The sequence below is a fragment of the Pleurodeles waltl genome, chromosome 5 (genome assembly GCF_031143425.1).
Source record: "Pleurodeles waltl isolate 20211129_DDA chromosome 5, aPleWal1.hap1.20221129, whole genome shotgun sequence".
Classification (NCBI taxonomy): domain Eukaryota; kingdom Metazoa; phylum Chordata; class Amphibia; order Caudata; family Salamandridae; genus Pleurodeles; species Pleurodeles waltl.
In genome coordinates, this window is record NC_090444.1 from 1,757,335,612 (window position 1) to 1,757,355,332 (window position 19,721).

Below are 19,721 nucleotides of genomic sequence, written 5' to 3' on the forward strand. Positions count from 1 at the left end.
TGGAAGGACATAGGCAGGGCTGGTTTTAGGGTGGTGCGACTGGTGCGGCCGCACTGGGCGGTCACCTATAGGAGGTGCAATGAACTCAGAAGGATGGCGCTGGGTTGAGCAATAAGTTAAAATTTTAGACCACTTGCTGCAGTGTTCCTTGTGCGTCCAGCTTTCAGGCAGGAATCTAAATATCAATATAACTTGTGTTTAATGTTCGTGCTAGAGGGAGAGAACGAAGTTTTGCCTGGTGGCAGTTTTGACTCGCTATAAAGTAGCGCAGAGGGTTAATATGCCTGCTGCAAAGAACAGATCTGTATTTTATGTGGATAACCGAGTGGATTAGTAAAGGCAGACATTACCTGTGCATGAAAACAAATGAAATGTGTGTGAGCAGAGGGGCCATGGAGAGAAGGGGGGCACTTTTGCGGGTGGTAGTGAGGGAATCCAAGTAGGAGGTCATGGGGATGGGGTGGGGCAAAAAAGGTTTATCGCACCAGGCTCCGCCAGCACTGGATTAAGTTGATGTGTTTATTAAAGACTTACCCTCCTTTGCCTCGTACTCATTGTCAATAATTCTGGCCAAGCCAAAGTCTGCAATTTTACAACAGAGCCCTTCCGAAACTAAAATGTTTGCGGCCCGCAGGTCCCGGTGAATGTAGTTCCGCTTCTCCAGGTACGCCATTCCCTCTGCAACCTGCAAGTCAGAAATGGCAAAAAACAAGTATTTTATGTCTTTAAAGGTGATGCTACTGCATTCTGGCTTACTTATAAATATGTTTATTATAGGGAATGTGAATAGGCATCGATTCTTCCCCCTTTGTTAGTGCAGGCCCCGGTTTCAGCAGCACGACTGGCTGTCAGGCATGAGAGTCAGGCTCCTGGCCCAGCCAGGTGTGTCAAACATAACTTTGCAGGACACACACACTGGGGACCACACGAAAGGTGTCACATTTTCACTTTGCATATATTGTATTTCCATGTTCGCAGTGTACTTATGCTTGACCTTTCAATGCCTTTTGTAGTGACACTTTGAGAGGTACTTTATCAATGAGTGAAGCAAAGCAGAAAATGTCCGAGTAATGACATTAATTTTAGAAATGGCTTATTTTGCGCATTATTATGGTTTATTAATGACTTTAAAACAGCTACAGCAATCCAGAAGTGCTTATGCAAGCTATAAAATTAAGAAAACGATGAAGCGACAAAGCAGCCCTCCAGTCTATGCACTGCATAGTTACCTTGTACTGTGTGGGAATATTAGACTCAGATGGTGAGTTCATGGGCATATCAACACCACAGCTGAATGACAAGGGTATAATGCTGCATGCCCAAGATCACACTGTTTACCACATGCATAAATAAGATGCACAAGATTGTAATATATAGCGTTTTTATTTTTTGGGAAATATATGACTTTGAGTGAGAATAGGTATTGGCAGCACCATCAGCCCTACATTGTTGCTTTTTGTGCCTTCAAAGACACAACACATAAGGACACTGGTCTGCCTGCCTAGCCTCGACACAGAGAGCTTCATTTCGAGTTTGGTGGATGGGAAAGCCTGTCCGTCAAACTCTCAACAGGGTGTCCACCGCATAAGCGTTGACCTCCCCGCTGGAGTCATTATGAGGTTCCCTCTAGGTCGGCAGACAGAAACCTGATTTTCCACCCACCACCCTAGCGGGAAACAGGCTACAGCATTATCTCCAGCTCGTAATCGAGCCGGGGGCAATGCTGTAGCCAGCAGGGTGACCAACACCCTTGCAATATTCGCTGCCTGCAAAGCAGACAGTGAACACTGCGAGGATGTTGTGCAGGAGGGTCTCTGCACTGCCAATGCCAAAAGCATGGGCAGTGGAGGCCCCCCCATGCCCCTTTGCACCTGTTCTCTGCCAGCCTTTTCATGGCAGTTTTACTGCCATGAAAAGGCTGGTGGAGAACAAGGTCGTATTCCTGTGGATTACGATCTCCTCCACCACCAGGCCATGGGGATCCATGATCCTGGCAGAGCTAGTGTTTCCATGGCGGTCTAAACGCCAGGGTTGTAATGTGACGGTTGGACCACCACATCCGCAGCGGTCCTGACCGCAAGTGTGACGGTCTTAAGACTGCCACACTCAAAATGACCCCCAGAGTCTCTGCATAGTCTCCAGATGTTCTCTTGTTTGCGGTTTCTACAACTAATGCTAACTACCACCCATGATTTTTATTTGGGCAGAGGAGTTTGTTGATCCATTTTGCTCCTTTTAAAACCATACAGCCAGAATCAACACACCGCTGTCTAAAATAAGCAACATCCATATTAAGATCCTCTCAAATGTTGGCATTGTTTTCTCTCTCTAGTTCACAATCAGGATTCATCCCCTCTCTGCTGGCCCATATGTCAAAACTATATGCAAAGGAATCCCAATTTCCTCTTGCCTGCCATGGGGATAGGGATGCTCTAGGCACACAAGGTGGGGCAGAAAGACTGATGGGGCTTTAAGGGAGGGAGCGCAGCCTGGCATCAGGTAAGTTTCTACCTGCACTCCATTTCTTCAAAAAAAACAAATACCCCTGGCATCCAGTGAGCATTTTGCCCCTCCCAATCTCAGGAGCAGATTGGAGATAAATCCTCCACTTTTCTCCCCTGGGACAGAGTAGAAAGAGTTGCACCTTTAAGGGGGTATGGCCCGAGGAGGGCGCGCTCTCAACCCATTCCTTTTTCTTTAAAAACATTCTGGGCATAGAGAGCTTTCTTCCTGGCTCTATGTGGGGGTGTGAGGGGTCCAGACTGGGGTTCAGCCATCCAACCTGTTTCCCAAGGGGGCGTAAACACTTTTGAGGCTTTAGGGTGGAGGGTAGGACCAATGGTGTCCCCACTCCATATTTTTTCAAAAAATATTATCCCTGGTGTGTAGTTGGTTTTCTGATCCCCTCTCCCCCCACCCCCATCCTCTAGATTGGAGGCAAATCCTCAGACTGTGGAGCCCTTTAGGCTGCAGATTGTCAAGCTGAAAGCCTGGGTGGGTTATTACTTACTTGAATGGTACTAAACTTTCCATACCTTCCCCCACTCCAATTTAACAGATGGTATGACCTTTAGAACCTTCAGGAGAAGCTCAAGTAGAATGTTCAGCTTTTCAGTCAGCTGTGTTATGGCAAGACAGGGGACGCACCTTGTGTTCTAATTAACCTTCTTTTCAACGTATTCTGATTCCTTTTTGCCACCTTTTCAAATGTCTAGTAGGTTTTATATCTCCCTGGGAGGTTGGTGGAAGACTGGGGTAAACCCTCAGTCTTCTCCTCTGAGGAGCACAAAGACTGCTTGGGCCGTTAAGTGATCGGGCACAGGCTAATGCCTTGGCAGGCAACCACAGCCCTTTTTTCCAATGTGTGTAGTGGGCTTTCTGCCTCACTCCCTGGGAGCTGAATGGGAGTAAACCTCCCCAATCTGCCTCTCAAGGGGAGCAGAAAGGCCATTTTAGGTTTTTCTTTTTTTTTAAATAGAAAAAAACAAGTTTGACAGATGGCTCCGTAATATTGTTGGAGCTATGCATTGAGCTTAAAAAACATTGACAGGAGCTACTGTGACCGTGGTTCCTGGCAAGGCTTCAGCGGTGACTGCTGGCTTGGTGGTCATTTCTAAATACTCACACTCTGTTGTCCTTACAGGGTAAGCTCTGTCCAACAACTATTAAATAAAGCTTTTAGTCTCAACCAAACTGTGCAAGAATTGTCTCGCATCTCTACTTAGAAACTCTAGAAGTCCTACTACAGAATTCCAAGGTGTTATATCAACCCCATGTAGATGGTACACAGTTCACCCTTGTGCCCTCCTCACACACTGCTGTTCAGTACCTGGCTCAGGATCTAAAATGTGTTCAAGAGTGGATGACCTCCCCCTATCTGAAAATTACACAATTAAAACTGAGCTTCTCTTTCTTTCAAACACACATTCTACCATGCTAGTCCAATCCAAAATAGACTTCTGTAACATTTTGAATTTAAAACCCACTACCATTGACAATACGCTATCTTTGCGATTTATTTTAGTACAAAAAACTAAACCTTCACGCAGAAATAAGCTGCATGGCTACAATTTATGGTTCTAAGTGCAACCTCTGTGTGGAATCAGCCATGTTATCCTGGAGCAAGAAAACATGACCCTGGTTCAATCCCTGCTAATACAAAGGGTTGAACATAGACATTTGCTTCTAAGCAGGCTACTCAATCAATCAATCAATCAATCAGTGAATTTATAAAGCGCGCTAAGTACCCAACAGGGTTTTGAGGCGTTGGGGAGGGGGGGGGGGGGTGCTGCTAGCGTTCGACGAGCCATGTCTTGAGGAGTCTCCTGAAGGTGAGGAGGTCCTGGGTCTGGCGTAGTGAGGTGGGGATAGAGTTCCAGGTCTTGGCGGCGAGGAAGGAGAAGGATCTGCCGCCAGAGGTCTTGCGCTGGATTCGGGGGACTCAACACACAACTCACTGCACTAAATTATTTTGTCACTTTCCCATCAAAGCAAGCTCCTCTGAGAAGACGGTCTGTATCATGCTCAATGTCATACACTCTGCCACTCTTCATTACCTAAAAACAAGTTGATATGTTCTGGATTTCAGTGGTCACTTCACATTTTGGACACGCTGTTCTTAGAACAGTCAGCTTTTAAGGAGTGCCCAATGGCCCAATCTTTTTTTAGACAGTAGGAGTAGACTGTGGAAATCACTCCCACCAAGTGGACACACAGTCACATCTTGCTTTTTTCAAGACGGACCGGAAACAATCACCACGGGAGTAGGTTCAGGGGGGATTCTTGGTGTGTTACACCCCCCCCCACCCCCCCCAATAAATGTATTTTTTTATAAATAGTTAGGTACATGTGCTTTCAGACGGGTATTGTGAGAGGTCAGTCGAATATAATTGGGAATTTTTGCATACACAGACAAAAACACACACACATTCCATGTTTGTTTTTACAGTCCTCAGAAATATTGGTTAGTTTACAAAATATTGTGTTATCTCTCTTAGTACTCCTACCAGTCTGCATTCCTCTCTCTTTCCACTGCTCCAGAGACCCCTCTCATGAACCCTGCACCCATGCACACATAAATTAATAATACATAATGTAATATATGTAATCAAAGACTAATTTGATTCCAGTTTTGTCAAACTCTTTTTGGAGGTAGACTCCCTCACCCAAGACTTCTCTCAGGAGAGTTTTGTGGCTTGCCATTGTTGCTTGCTTGTGGGGTGCGATTTTAGGTGTGTATTTACACCTCACAAACTAAAAGCTGCTACTGTAGCTAAAGGCTACAAAGCAAAGCATGTTTACCACCATGTTGTGAGAGACATGAAACGTGGCATTTTTAACGCTGATGCTGGCAGAAATTAAAATTAGAAAAGACTTTACCCAAATGTGTTGCCTGTGGTCAGAAAGTACACGCACGCACACACACACACACACACACACATGCGCAAAGTGTTATCTTTCAATATCATCAGGACAGGAAGTGATGAACATTGTCCCAGTTCCCCTCTGGCTGGAAATTACAGGTCACATTACTTATAAGGCTGAACAGCTGTTATGTGTGTACCTATGATTTTTTCAAAATGGTACTTTCAGGATCTAGATCACTCACATTCGCACCCTCTCCCTTCTTACTCTGATATCTTCCTCTCCACTCTTTTTCTCTGTTCCACATTTTCAATCTTTTTCGTTATTTCACTACTGCTGTAGCTTTTTTTCCCTTGTAACATTATCACAAGTTACCAGAACAACATAACATTTACCGCACACCAGTTGTGGCAAGTGTGAAGAAGACATCAGAGGTGAGGAAGAGAGACGTAATATGCTCTGAGCAACCACAAACGCCAAAACTCAACTATCCACAAATGAATATGGGTCTAAATGACTGCAAAGATACCTCTGTGGTGGTTCTGGGTGTTTACTATGGCAAGAGAGTCAACTCTACAAGAGGCGTAACAAGGCTCCTGATCCAACAGACAGCATGGGCTGCTTTCAAGAGATACTGAACACAGGAATCAGACAACAGTAAGCATCTGATGAAGATCTGGCTCCTTCAGGTTCTCAGACAGACCACTGTCTATGTAGGTTACGCTGCTTCTTCAGCGATTCCAAGGAGTGCAGAAGGTGGCAGTCCGTGTTTTCCTACACTGAGGCCGCTGGGAGCATCTTCCCAAAGACCGGGTGCCCTCCACTGGCTTTCCATCTGCCAGGGGATTGCATGAAGGTCTCTAAGCATATGCATTGACCACAAAGCATTTCATTACTAAGCTCTTTCGTTTTGAGTGTCGAACTGAAATCCAGTGCCAACTCTACACTCCCTGGCTGGTGCCAAAGAACCTAGATGTTCTACGTGAAGAACAGGTTTATTTATGGTATGGGCAGGTGCTATTTGCAGTGGCCGGACTACTGAGCTAAGTTTTCATCAGATTTTTCATTGGGGCAAATTTCAAAATTAGAGATGCTCAACTGCAAAAAATATTTTCTGAGATACACTCAGATGCACCCCGAATATACGCTGAGCATCGAGTGGACTCTATAGGAGTCAGCGGAGCTGCTCTACTGTAATAAACGACGTGCATGTCTCAAATGTTACGGGGTCTGAGAATTTGCTCCAGAGCAATGCTCGGATCACATAGCGAGTACGTAATGATGGTCAACAGCACGCGGTAATGGCTAATTTAGCGTTATTCGAACAAAGTTTTCACTGCCACCTTCAATTTTGGCAATATTATTTCACCACTACTTTCTCGGTTGATGTTTGCCTCGTGCACCGCAGTCGTTGTTGTTAATTAACGCTTGGTATTCTTGCTATGGTAACTTGCCACGAATATTGGTAAAGTATTCAAAAGTCATTTTAACATTCACTGTGCATGTTTTAAAGTGTTTTTGATCTTCTAAAAATTAACTTCTGTTTGCTCTGCAGATTCAATGTTTGAGACGTAAGTTTACCCTTCCAAAGTGTCAAACTCTAGAGTCTGCTCTTTACTATATATTCATAGTGCACGTTTGTAGAGTGTGATTTATTTGCCACAATTCTGCATCCTCAGGTGTAGATCAGCTCTTCTGCTGGAAACATCCACGTTACACTGCATTGGCCATTTCTGAAATCCCGTTGTTTTCTAGCTTTATTTTATGGCTCCTGTTTGCTCTTGATAATCTTACAAATGTGTACATTTAAAATGGCTCTGTCTGAGAGATTCCTGAAATGCGCCTTCTTGTCTCTGTAATGGAAAATCGAACGTGTTTCAGCAACATTACTGAGCATGTCTGTTTCTGAATGGACTGTCCTATTATGCCTGCCTAGATACACCTTTTCATTTCCAAGAGCTCAGGTCATCACAACACACAGAAGTGGAGCTTAGGGCCAGCCCCCTTCTGCCATTAGTCTGTTTAGGTCAGCTCTTTACAGGGATTCCATGTATAGGCTGTCATTCACATTTTGGATAAGCCCACAACAGTACTGAGAAATGTAACATTTTGCAATGGATTGGTGATTATCCAACAAAGGGCTTCTCCACAATGAGCCTGTTGGTCATGTACTGCAGGGAATGCTCCATATGCAGCTGTACTGAGTTTTTTCTGCCACCTTCGCTTTCGGTCACAGCGACAGACTTCTTGCTTCTGGCATAGCAACTGAGAGAGAAACATGCATTCGTATTTGGAAAAAAGACAGTATGTGCATTGCCAATTACAGTATGACTTCCTGTTTTGTGTGCATTCGTGAGTGGCAAAATGGGCATGGCTTGGAGCCAATGGAGTAGGCTGCAGAACTTGGTGCTTGGTGCTTGCTGCTAGAACCCCATCCAATGACATCTTGACCCCCCCCCCCCCAAAAAAAAAACACCCGGAGAGCCTCGCAGTTTCAGGGAGGCACTGTACAGACAAAGGCTGCTGACATTCTGATCCGGATTGGGTATTTGCTTGGGACCATGTAGACCCGTCCCTATGTAAATAACAGGCTGGTGGTGGAGGAGGCAGCAATCAGACCAGGCCGTGCAAGGTGTCTGTAGTGTTCTGTGACGGTCTAGTTATTTTGAGACTGATCCCGGAACACTAACCCGGAAGGAGGAAAGCCTTCCGGTGTGAGGAGAGTCCTGAATAAAAAGCGGAGCGTGGGAGTTTCAGTTTTACCCCCGACTCCAGAGTGAAAGCATTTACTGCGTTCCTGTCCTTTTTTTCACTGCCGCGCGCGGTGCGGCTATCACAGGATAGAACACTGGTGACGAGGGTGGTCTCTGGCACAATTATCAACGCGCGCTGAGGCATTTCGACTGGGCGAAGGCCAGACCACCCACGAGGACACCTGCTGCTGCTGTGTGGGCTACATATGGGGAGATTGTGAGCCAGCTGCCAAGACAAGCATCCAGATAAGGCGCAGGACACCCAGGTTCGGGACCATGTGCTGCGCATGAATGACTGTCAGGAACGGGCGAAGATAACCATCGGCAAGTGAGAAACACCCTCAAAAGATTGTCGGAACACAGCCTTACTCTCAATCGAGACAAGTGCATTTTCTTCCAGACAGAAATTGAGTTTTTCGGATATGTTTTCAACCAGGAAGGCATCCAAGTAGATCCCAGAAAATCCAACGCCATCTTAAAAGCTCCCGCCCCGAAAACTGTGACTGAGGTGAGGAGTTTCCTGGGAATGGTAACATATTGTGGCAGATTCATCCCAAGACTGGCCATGCTGTCAGAGCCACTCCGAGCGCTCACGAAAGCGGACACACCGTGGGCATGGGGGAGCCGAGAGGAAGAAGTGTTCCAAGAACTCAAGAAGGCTCTCCTATGTGACACCACAATGGCATACTTCAACCCGGTAAGAAAGACCGAACTGACTGTTGGCGTGAGCCCAGTAGGCCTCGGGGCAGTGCTGGCCCAAGAAAGCGAACCAGGCCGGTGGGCTCCCCTAGCGTATGCCAGTAAGGCTTTGACGCCAACAGAGCAACGTTACTCCCAGACCGAGAGGGAGGCCCTGGCAATCAAGTGGGCGTGCGGGCATTTCCACCTATACCTCCAAGGGAGACCCTTCCGGGTGGTCACGGACCATCAACCACGTGTCCCCCTGTTCAAGGGAAGTGCACAACATCCGCCTCCGCGGATCGAAAGATGGGCCATCCAGCTGCAGCACTATGGCATGGAGGTGGTGTACCAACCAGGGGCCAAGAACCCAGCGGATTTCCTGTCTCGACACCCTCCAGACCAGACTAAAGTCCCCGATCAAGACGAGGCAGACACTGAGGCGCATGTGCACGCGCTCGCCCAGAAGAGTCGTCCCAAAACTCTCGCACGAAGGAGATCTCAGATGCGATCCTTGAAGATGCAGTGCTGCTGTGCATGAAGCAAGCACTGGAAGGTGGGTCATGGCACCATTTCCTCCGGAGCACGGACAACTGGACCATAGCTGAGCGGGAGCGGTTAACAAAATTATGGAGAGTCCGGAATGAGCTAAGCTTGACAACAGATGGTCTTCTTCTTTGGGGGCACCGGCTAGTAATACCACGCCAACTACAAAATCGTGTGATCCCGTTAGCCCATGGAGGACATCAAGGAATGATGAAAATGGAGGCGCGTATGAGAGAAAAGGTGTGGTTCGCTGGACTCGAAGAGGGAGTGGACCAATGCGTACGACAATGCCCAGCATGTCAGTTAACAGCTAGCCCCGGAAACGCCTGCCCCAATCCTGACAGAAGAAGCCTGTACAAAACCCTGGGCCCAGGTCAGCCTAGATTTCTGAAGTTTCCGGGCGGCAGGACCACCCTGGCGCTCATAGATGGGTATTCTAAGTATCCAATCGTCGAGGTCGTTGTGTCCACTGCCTTCACTCAGGTGGGTCCAGCTCGTGAAAGGATTTTTGCCATGTTTGGTCTCCCGGAGGAGATTAAGACGGATAATGGACCACCCTTCCACGGGAATGAATTTCAGGACATGATGAGGCGTTTGGGCATCAAGCACAGAAGAATCATTCCGCTATGGCCTCAAGCCAACGGAGAGGTTGAGCGGTTCATGCGCACGCTTAACAAGGCCCTTAGAATCGCTGTATTGGAAACCACTGACCCGAAACTCAGCTTTCATCAATTCTTACAAGAATACAGGGGAACCCCTCACTGTACAACTGGCCAGACTCCGTGGTCGCTGATGCTTGCAGGACCGAGGCGAGATACCATCCTCACTGCCCCCGGGTGGAAACCCACCCCTTATCACCCGAAGCAGACACAAGCCAAGAGGAAAGAAGTCAATGACAAGGTGAGCAGAGAAAGGCAGGCCAGGGCAAGAGAAATTCGAATCAGCGGCCAGGTGATCATCAAAGATTGGAAACCTGGATGGAAATTCCGCACACCCTATGAACATGGAGTATGGACAGTGACTACGGTGTCCGGGACCATGGTGACAGCAGAGAAAGGGAGTGATCGGGTGACACGGTAAGAAATCTATGTTTGCGGAACCTCCCGGGATCAGGAAGCGGAGGATCAGTTCCCTGACTATTCGACCACCGAGAGCCCTGAACAAAACCATGAGAGTGAACTGCCGGCGGCAGCTGGACCAAGCGGTTTGAGACAGCCGGTGAGTGCCCCCCCAGCGACCCAGTGCGGGGGGCCAGATCCCAGACGGGGAGGTACAGTTTGAGACCCAATCCGCCAACCAGCCAGAAGCTGAAGGACTTTGTGTGCAGAATAACTTTTGATCCAGTTGGGGAGGGATGTAGTGTTCCGTGACGGTCTAGTTGTTTTGAGACCGACCTCGGAACACTAACCCGGAAGGAGGAAAGACTTCCGGTGTGAGGAGAGCCCTGAATAAAAAGCAGAGCGCAGGAGTTTCAGTTTTACCCGCGACTCCAGAGTGAAAGCATTTACTGCGTGCCTGTCCTTTTTTTCACTGCTGCGCGTGGCTATCACAGGATAGAACAGTGTCCCCCCCATTGGACCTCAGTACCGATGGGCAGGGGGGCCCTGCCCTGAAATCATCTGTGTTTTGCAAGATGGACGAGGCCTGGCATTGAGAGTGTGGAAAGGAAACTACAAAGTTGATGCTGCGCCACCCCTCAGTTCGAAACTTCCACTAGAAGCTACCTGCGGCAGCTCCAGAACAGACAGTGAGACCTAATGTGAGATTATTTGGAGCCAGGCGCAGCGAGACACTGGGAAAGAGTGGTGAAGCGCCTCACAGGCGCGTTGGGGCTGGGAGCAGCTGCAGGCACCTACATCAACTGTGGGGGGTCCCTTTGGGCCTAGCTGTGCTCTTCCATGTTGCCCCCTAGTGATTTTTTGGAGGGGACCCCTGAAGATTTGGCACTCGCCTTCACTGACATGACTGTTGCTGTATTATTGGGGGAGGCCGATTGACCAGAGCGCCCTCTCTTTGTCAGGCCAGTTGGGGGCGAGTCTGATGCTCATGCGCCACTTGGGTCCTCACCTAAAGTAATTTTACAGAAAACATAGAGCAGCTGCTATCTGGGCCTCCCTTGCCAGCATGAAAAAGGACAGATAGATCGAGGGCCCGCCAGTGGAGGCCCCCACTGCCTACCAGGGGGATGTAGGTGGCCGTGTCTCTCAATCTGAGGCCCCAGTGGGCCTCACACTCCAAGATATGCTACAGGTGATTACAGCCTCCAGAGAGGTGCCTGAAATGAAAATCAACACTCAAGGAACAGATCTGGGGCTTCTTCGAGATGATCATCGCTGCCTGGTGGAGAGGGTTAAAGCATGGAAAGAGACTATGTGGAGGTGCCCCTACGCTTACCTCAATGGCTGGGAGACTTGCTATCATGGAAACAAAGATCCATACATTGGAAACCGGAGCAGAGGATGCGGAAAACCGCTTATACCTTAACAACATAGGGGGGCGTGGCCACGGAGCTGAGCATGGCGCACGCTTAACTGTTCAGCTCCGGAGGGGCCGACATTAACCCGGAGCCTAGACGCGCTGGAGCGGGCGGTTCTACACCTGAAGAAGTGTGGGGCGGCCGGCGTGGGCGGGCAAGGCTGTGGAGGTGCGGTCTCGGCCCCGGTGCAGACTCCCGGGGGGCTCGGGCTGCCCGGAGCTGGCAGGAGCCCGCGGCCCAGTCGGTGATCGGGGCCCGAACATACCGGACTGGGCGGTTCCCCATTTCGAGGCGGAGGCGGCGAGCGGCAGGAGCAGACGGGACCGCTTGGGCGCAGCCGCGGCCCCGGTGACGGCCTCCGACGGAATCGGGCGGCCCAGCGCTGACTGGGACCCGCGATCTCGCTGCCGGATTGAGGCTGCGATTCCGGGTAAGACCGCGTGCTGCGCCCGGGGCTAAACGCGGACGCAGAGCCACCCTGACGAAAAAAGTATAAGCCGGAGCGGCCGGGGAAAGCACCTACCGGTGACGGGCCGGCCTCTCTTTCTGGGGGCGGGGCCTGAGGCCCCCTGCCTGCGGGGCTGCCCGCGCTGTGGCGGCGCGAGGACGAGGGGTCCCCCAGGGCTGCCCGGCGTGGAGTCCGCTGCGGGCACACCCCCTGGGGAACACACAATCGGCGTGGCTGTGGACTCTCTCCACCCGGGGCAATTCGGAGTGAACATTGATTGTCCTTTGTGGGGTAGGGCAACGCGGAATCGCCCCGTGCCAACCAACATCGTCTACCGGGGTCGAAGGCCGGGCACCCCTTTTGCCAGGTACGGGTCCCCCTTTGGCTGACTGGACCATCTCCGAGTTGAGGGTCTACTGTACCCACCCCTTCAATACATAACAGCGCAAATCCATGAAACCCACCATCCCCGGATCAGCCCAAATGTTTTCTCATGTAAAGTGCAGATGGGACGTGATCAGGGGGCTGAGCACAGCACACGCATGACCGTTTGGTCTGGGAGGGGCCACCAGCAGGCCGAGTGCGCTAGACCAGGTGACCCTCTATCGAGGGACAGATGCGGGGACCCGCGCAAACGAGAGGGGCTGCTGGGACTCGACCGTAACACCGGCACGGACCCTCAGTGGAGCTGGACTGCACAACGCAGACGGAGACCTACGACCCTGCCACTTATCGCGCTGGGAGCAACTGACGGAACGCCTGGGGCCCGCCCTGGAGCACCCGGGCCCAGAGACTGTGACAACAGAGGCCTGGATTAGAGGACAAATCAGCAGCGAACAGCATAAGCGCCTGAACTGTGTGCCAGACCCACTGGGACGCCCCTCCCTGCCTGGCCAATGCCCCCCAAGGGCAGACATAAGAACAAAGCCATGGACCCCCCGACACCGCCGGGGGACAATGAGCCGACCATACAGAACCAGTCACAAATCAAAGTACAAGACACCCTGGACAAGATACTGGGTGCCATCGAAGACACCAAATCCACATTACAGCGCGACATCAATCAGGTGGCGATAGAGGTGGGCCTCCTGAGAGCCGATCACCATAAATTGGCTGACAGAGTAAAAGAAACGGAAGCTACGCTTGCGGAAGTCGTCCCAAAACAAGAAGACGTATCAGCGGAGGTGACCTCCTTGGTTGGCAGAGTGGCAAAACTCGAACAGCGAGCTGAGGACGCAGAAGGTAGAAACAGGAGAAACAATATCCGCGTTGGGGGCCTTCTTGAGGGAGCCGAGGGGACGAATATGGTGGAATTTCTGGAGAAATGGCTAAGCACAGTCGTCGCACCAGGATGTCTGACCCCCTTCTACTCACTGGAGCGAGCACATCATGTGCCAGCTAGACCACTTGCTCCTGGCAGGCCGCCCCGGGCTGTAATTGCTAAACTCCTGCACTACAGAGACAGAGACATCCTCTTACAGAAAGCCAGGGAAACGGGTCCGTTTAAAGTAGCCAATGGCGAAGCGACACTGTTCCCTGACTTCACCTTGGAGGTCCAGAACAAGCGCGCCTCCTTCCTGGCCGTTAAAAGAACTTTGCGAGAAGAGGGGATACAGTACTCGCTGCTCTACCCAGCAAGACTACGAGTGATTGCGGAGGGAAAAACCACGTTCTTCCAAACCCCAGAGGAGGCATGGGAATGGCTCGAAAGGCTTGGGAGACGGCCGGCGCGGCCTGCACCTGAGAATCGCGGGGCGGGCGGGACCCGCCGAGCCCCGAAGGGGAAAAGACCCAGAGTCCGCCCACGACTGACGCCAACGTGGACACAGAGGGAAACTGGCAAGAGAGAGGCCCTAGAGGCGGCAGCCAAGGTGGATGGAGAGACATCGCCCCGGGAAGGCTCTGAAGAAGAATCGGACGATACGGTGGTGTCCTCGCCCGGTGGCTCCGGGGACTCGACTTACACACCAAGAGTGACCCCGCAGACCGCTGACAAACTCGCATAGATCGAACCTGCACCGGCGCTGAAAGGCGAGACAAGCTGAGTAGAGAAATGGCCCCTCTGGACCTGGCCACCCCCTGTACTTGACTCTCGCCTGTCAGTCTTGGCTGGCGAGTATTGCATTGATGTGTTTTAATAATTTGCAGTGTTCCATAACTTATTGGGCAGCCTACAGTTTCGGAGGTGCCCTGGGGATCGGGAGTTGGGGTTTGCTGTTACTAGTTATATCGGCTACATATGTGAAATGGACTGAACACAATGAAGGTACAAGCTTGTGGGGGAATCGGTCAGGGCCCTGGGCGTGCCAAGCCTACACACAACAGGCTTTGAGAATAGGATGGCGGACTACAATATCATAACCTGGAATGTTAGGGGGATGGGTACTCCAGCTAAGAGACATAGAATTCTTTCCTTCCTAAAAAGAAGAGGGGTGCAGATAGCTATGTTACAAGAGACCCACCTGGCACCTGGAGAGGGAGAGAAGCTAAGACGGAGATGGAGGGGACAGGTGTTTGCCACAGAATACTCAGTTTACGCAAGAGGAGTTCTGATTTGGATTAGGGCAGGGGTCCCCCTCACGATTGATTCCTCCAATATAGACAGAGAGGGACGGTTTGTCATACTGGAAGGGAAATTACAGGGGCTCCAGTTGATCCTGAGTTGTATATATGCCCCCAATCAGGACCAAACCTCATTCATGACGGGCCTGTCTAGACACCTAACTCGTCAACACATGGGGGAAGTACTAATAGGAGGAGACTTTCACGCAGTGCTCGATATTGACTTGGACAGATCCACCCCCCCACTACAGGGAGCAACATCAACCAAAACAGCAAAAAAACTAGTTGAGTGGCTAGACACCTGGGGACTGGTAGATGCTTGGCGGTTACAACACACAGCAACCAGGGATTATTCGTTTTACTCGGGCCTCCACCAGGTACACACTAGAATTGATAGGATAGTTTGCACTACGGGATTGGCTCGAAGTATGACCCACTCTGAGTACCTTGCTCGCACAATATCAGATCACAACCCTCTATTACTGACATTGAGGGTATCACAGGACAGACCCCACATACCGTCATGGAGAATGCTCCCGACAGCGCTAGAAGACCAGGCATACAGGGAGGAATTACGATGCTACCTAACAGAACACATAGAAGCTAACAAGGGATCCACTTCCGCCAGAGCTATAGAGTGGGAGACACTCAAAGTGGTGACGAGGGGTTACTGTCTTGGACAGTCTGTGGGGATAAAACGCACGCTTGAGAGAGAATTAAACGCATTGGAGAGGGTCATTCGCGAGGGGGAGCTGAGACAGGGCCCTGCAGTGCAAGTAGATGAAGAATACGAACGTGCACGTAGAGAGCACTCCCAAGTTGAAGAGCGACTTAGATGCCACAGCATGCAAAGATATCTGACATCCATACAATCAGAGGAGGGGAGATCCGGTAGACTCCTGGCATGGCTGGTGCGCCCGAACGGAGATAGTAACCCCATTGCAAGTGTACTAGACAGGGGGGGAACACGCAGACTCAGCCCAGAATCCATTAATGACGCATTCAGAGATTACTATACCCACTTATACAGGAAGCCCACAGACTTGGGGGCGGGAACTCTTGACAACCTTCTGACACGGATACCCCTACCGGTATTGAGCCTAGAGGACAGTGTTGGCCTAGGGGGCCCAGTGACCACGGATGAGACAACTGAAGCAATTGCACAGCTGGCCCCTGGGAAGACCCCTGGTACAGATGGTCTTCCTATGGATTTTTATAAAAAGTATAAATCCTTACTAGTCCCCAGACTGATAGAAATGTATATGGAATCGGCAAAGAGTGGAGAACTCCCATGCACACTGCGTGAGGCATTGGTAGTGCCACTCCCTAAAACAAATAGCAGGGAGGCATCAGTAACTGACTACCGCCCACTATCAATGCTAAATAGCGACTTTAAGATCCTCAGTAAGATCTTGGCCAACCGGCTATTACCCCATATGCCCACCCTGATACACCCTGACCAGAACGGTTTCATACCTGGTCCCAGCACCTCTCTGAATCTTAGACGTATTTTCTCTATCATACATATGCCCAACGAATCGAAACCTCCAACCGGGACCATGCTAGCGGTGGACTTTGAAAAGGCCTTCGACTCGATCCGATGGGACTACTTGAGGGCGACAATGTTAAAAATGGGCCTGGGCGAAGGCTGGGTCAGATGGGTTGGACCTATTATATTCATCCCCACTAGCAAGGGTCAAGACGGGTAGGACAGTCTCTGGTGCTTATCCAGTATACCTGGGAACTAGACAGGGATGCCCCCTATCTCCATTGTTGTTCGCCCTGGCGATGGAGCCCCTGGCGGCCTGGGTACGCAGGAACGGAGCGGGCAGAGGGATTCAGTGGGGACCAACTGATCACATTGTCTCGCTATATGCAGATGATATTTTGATCTATCTTAAAGAAGGGGGGGGGGCTCCCCTGGGCCCTGAAGGCCCTGGAGGAGTTCAGAGAGGTGTCAGGATTACGACTTAACCGTAACAAAACATATGTGTTCCCCCTGACGCCCGGTTATAGATGTCCCGCAACATGCCCAACAGACCTGAAATGGGCCCCACGGACATTTAGATACCTGGGGATTCAGATCTACCATGACCTGGGAGACTTAAGAGAGGGCAACCTTGGTAGAGCGCTCCGATCCCTGAGATCCTCTGTAGAATTTTGGCGCTCTCTGAAACTGCCAGTGATGGCCAGAGTGGCGCTCTCCAAGATGACCATGCTCCCCCGACTTCTCTACTATTTCACCGACTTGCCACTATTGATTCCCCAGGCATGGTTCCGTGATCTGAACGCGTTGCTCAGAGAACTAATATGGGACAACGGACGTAGACGAACTACACTTATGACTATCTGTAGACCACCCCACGCGGGAGGACTGGGAGCCCCCGACTTTGAGGCATACTACCTGGCATCCCAACTACAGTGGATACCCGGTTGGCTTGCGGGCCGGGCCCAACTGGATTTATATACTGCCCAAGGAGTAACGGACACGGCATGGATCGCGGCATGTATGGCAAACAGAAAGATAACCCCCCCCCGGAACAATATTATGATAAAAGTGGCAATGGCATGCTGGAAAAGATGCACGAAAAGGGTGGGAGTGGGTCCTCCATATTCTCCAGCTTTACCACTGGCGGTGCTTGCCCTAGAACCTAGGGGGAGGGGACCGGGAAACATGGGACTTGGCCCTTGGTTGACAGCTGGAATAGAAGCAGTGGGAGGGCTCTTTAAGGAGGGAGTGATGAGGGGATTTGCTGAATTAGCGGAAGAGGGTGTTCCCGGGGGGCAATTCCTACTCTATGGGAGGCTAATACACACACTTAAAGCTCACTGGGACACAGTGAATGCGGAACCCGCCACCCACGGGGTCCTGCATTTACTGTTGACATTAGGGGAGGAATCACATCTGATCACCAAAATATATCGGGCCCAAGTTGAGGCAGCCTTAGACCCCTTACGGTCGCTGAGAGGGCGGTGGGAGAACACGATTGGGCGGGAACTATCTGACTCAGAGTGGAATAGAGCACTGGCCTACCCCCGGATGATATCACGTAATACGCGGTTAAGATACATCCAATACAATTATCTGCACAGGACGTATCTCACGCCTCACAGACTGTTCCGTATATACGGAGGGGCCCCGGTGACTTGTCCGAGATGCGGAGGAGGAGGGGCGGATTTTGACCACATGGTTTGGACTTGCCCAGCGATCCAATCTGGCTGGAGGGAAATATTGCCCATCCTAACTGAACTGTTTGAGTTTGAGTTGAGACCCACCCCTGAACTGTGCCTGCTGGGCCTCAGACCAGCTGCGCTTTGCGGAAAAGTGAGGGGGCGCTTCCTGGACCTTACCCTGGCCCTTTACAAGAGACTAATCTCGAGGGGCTGGAAGGCCCCAGATCACCCTCTGCTGTCTGACTGGAAAAGGGATATATCAACATGGTCTAGAGCTGAACTACAGGCCCTAAAAGCAGAAGAAGCCAAGAATATCCGCCAGGTTCCCATAGCCCCGGGGTGGGAGAATTTAATGACGAACTGGGAGAGTATAAATAAGAGGCTGGCAAACCCAGTCGGAGAAACAAGAGAAATCCAGTCTGCACTGAGGATAGAACCAAATGGTGAAAACACATAAGCAGGCATCCAAAGCAGGCCCGAACCACAAATAGATCACATCAAGAGTAAGGATGCGAAGACAATTAGCCCCCTGACCCCCACTCCACCGACAGAAATAGCAAGAAGCGTGAGTGACTTGCCCCCCCAACTATGCGCCTATGCGCCGGTGCGCCCTGGGTTGACCTTTTCTTTCGCCCAAAAATTGATACGCTATCGTACCTTAAATGCTAACAACTACAAAAGCCATTCACACAAAGCCGTAAAGTTGACCCCTTGGGGTCTTTTCTTCCCCTTCCTCCTTTCCCTACCTCCAATTAGACCAACATAACTGTCACTTAGAATTGCATACCCCCTACTTCGTGTTCTCCCTTCCCTCCTCCTTCCTCCCCTTCCCCCTCACTACCCTTGTCCTCCCACCCCTAACCCCCACACCACCCTTCCAAGTTACAAGAAAGAAGGGGTTTAAGTTTGTTGATTGATTGTTGATTATACAGAACAATGAAACGAAGAAAGGAAATACGCTTTAACAAGTAAATGAGTACAATTTGTTAAATAAGGAACAAAAAGACTAGCAACAATAAAAGTAACAATGAGTAAAAAGTAAAAGATAGTATTAAAGCAAAATGTGCAATAAATGAGGAATTGCAAAATGAACAATTAGGTAACTGTGTAACAACAAAATGTTAATAAAAATATAATAAAAAAAAAATACCTTAACAACATAGGAGTGGTGGCCTCCCTGAACTGACTGAAGGAGGCAACATGATGGCCTAGCTGGAAAAATGGCATAGAGAGAAATTCGCGCAGGAGCGCCAATCTGCATTCTTAGCCCTAGAAGGGGCTTACACAGTACTTGCAAACCTGCTGCCTGTCATGGCATGACTATTGTATTAAAAAAAGACCGAGATCACAAGCTTGCCCAGGCATACCAACAAAGAGATCTTTTGGTTGAAAATAGCAGAGTACGAATCTTCCCAGACTTCTCCTGAGAAGTACAACAACGCATCTCCACATTTTTAGAGGCTAAGCAGAAGCTCAGAAAATTGGGGATCAGATATGGAATGCTCTTCCTGGTGAGAATCCGAGTTGTGACATCAGATGGAACAACATTTTTTCAGTTCCCACAAGAGGTGTGGGACTGGTTAGACCAAAACCTTCAATCAACGCCTGGGGAGGGAGAGCATCGGAACCTTCGCCATTGGATGCATCAGAACCCGAGCAGGGTGTCACAATAGGCCCTGCACATCGGCTGCGCCATCACAGGAAGAGGCCCAAATTTGAG

The 19,721-nt window shown here is 50.2% G+C and overlaps 1 protein-coding gene across 1 annotated transcript in view; it reads right to left on the minus strand.

Annotated features, from left to right (window-relative positions):
* Positions 1 to 19,721, minus strand: part of BLK (BLK proto-oncogene, Src family tyrosine kinase) — a 380,194-nt gene that overhangs the window by 25,046 nt on the left and 335,427 nt on the right. Inside the window, exon 11 of the mRNA XM_069236157.1 lies at positions 535 to 685. Coding sequence (XP_069092258.1) covers positions 535 to 685 — 151 coding nt within the window. The remainder of the gene's footprint in view (positions 1 to 534; positions 686 to 19,721) is intronic.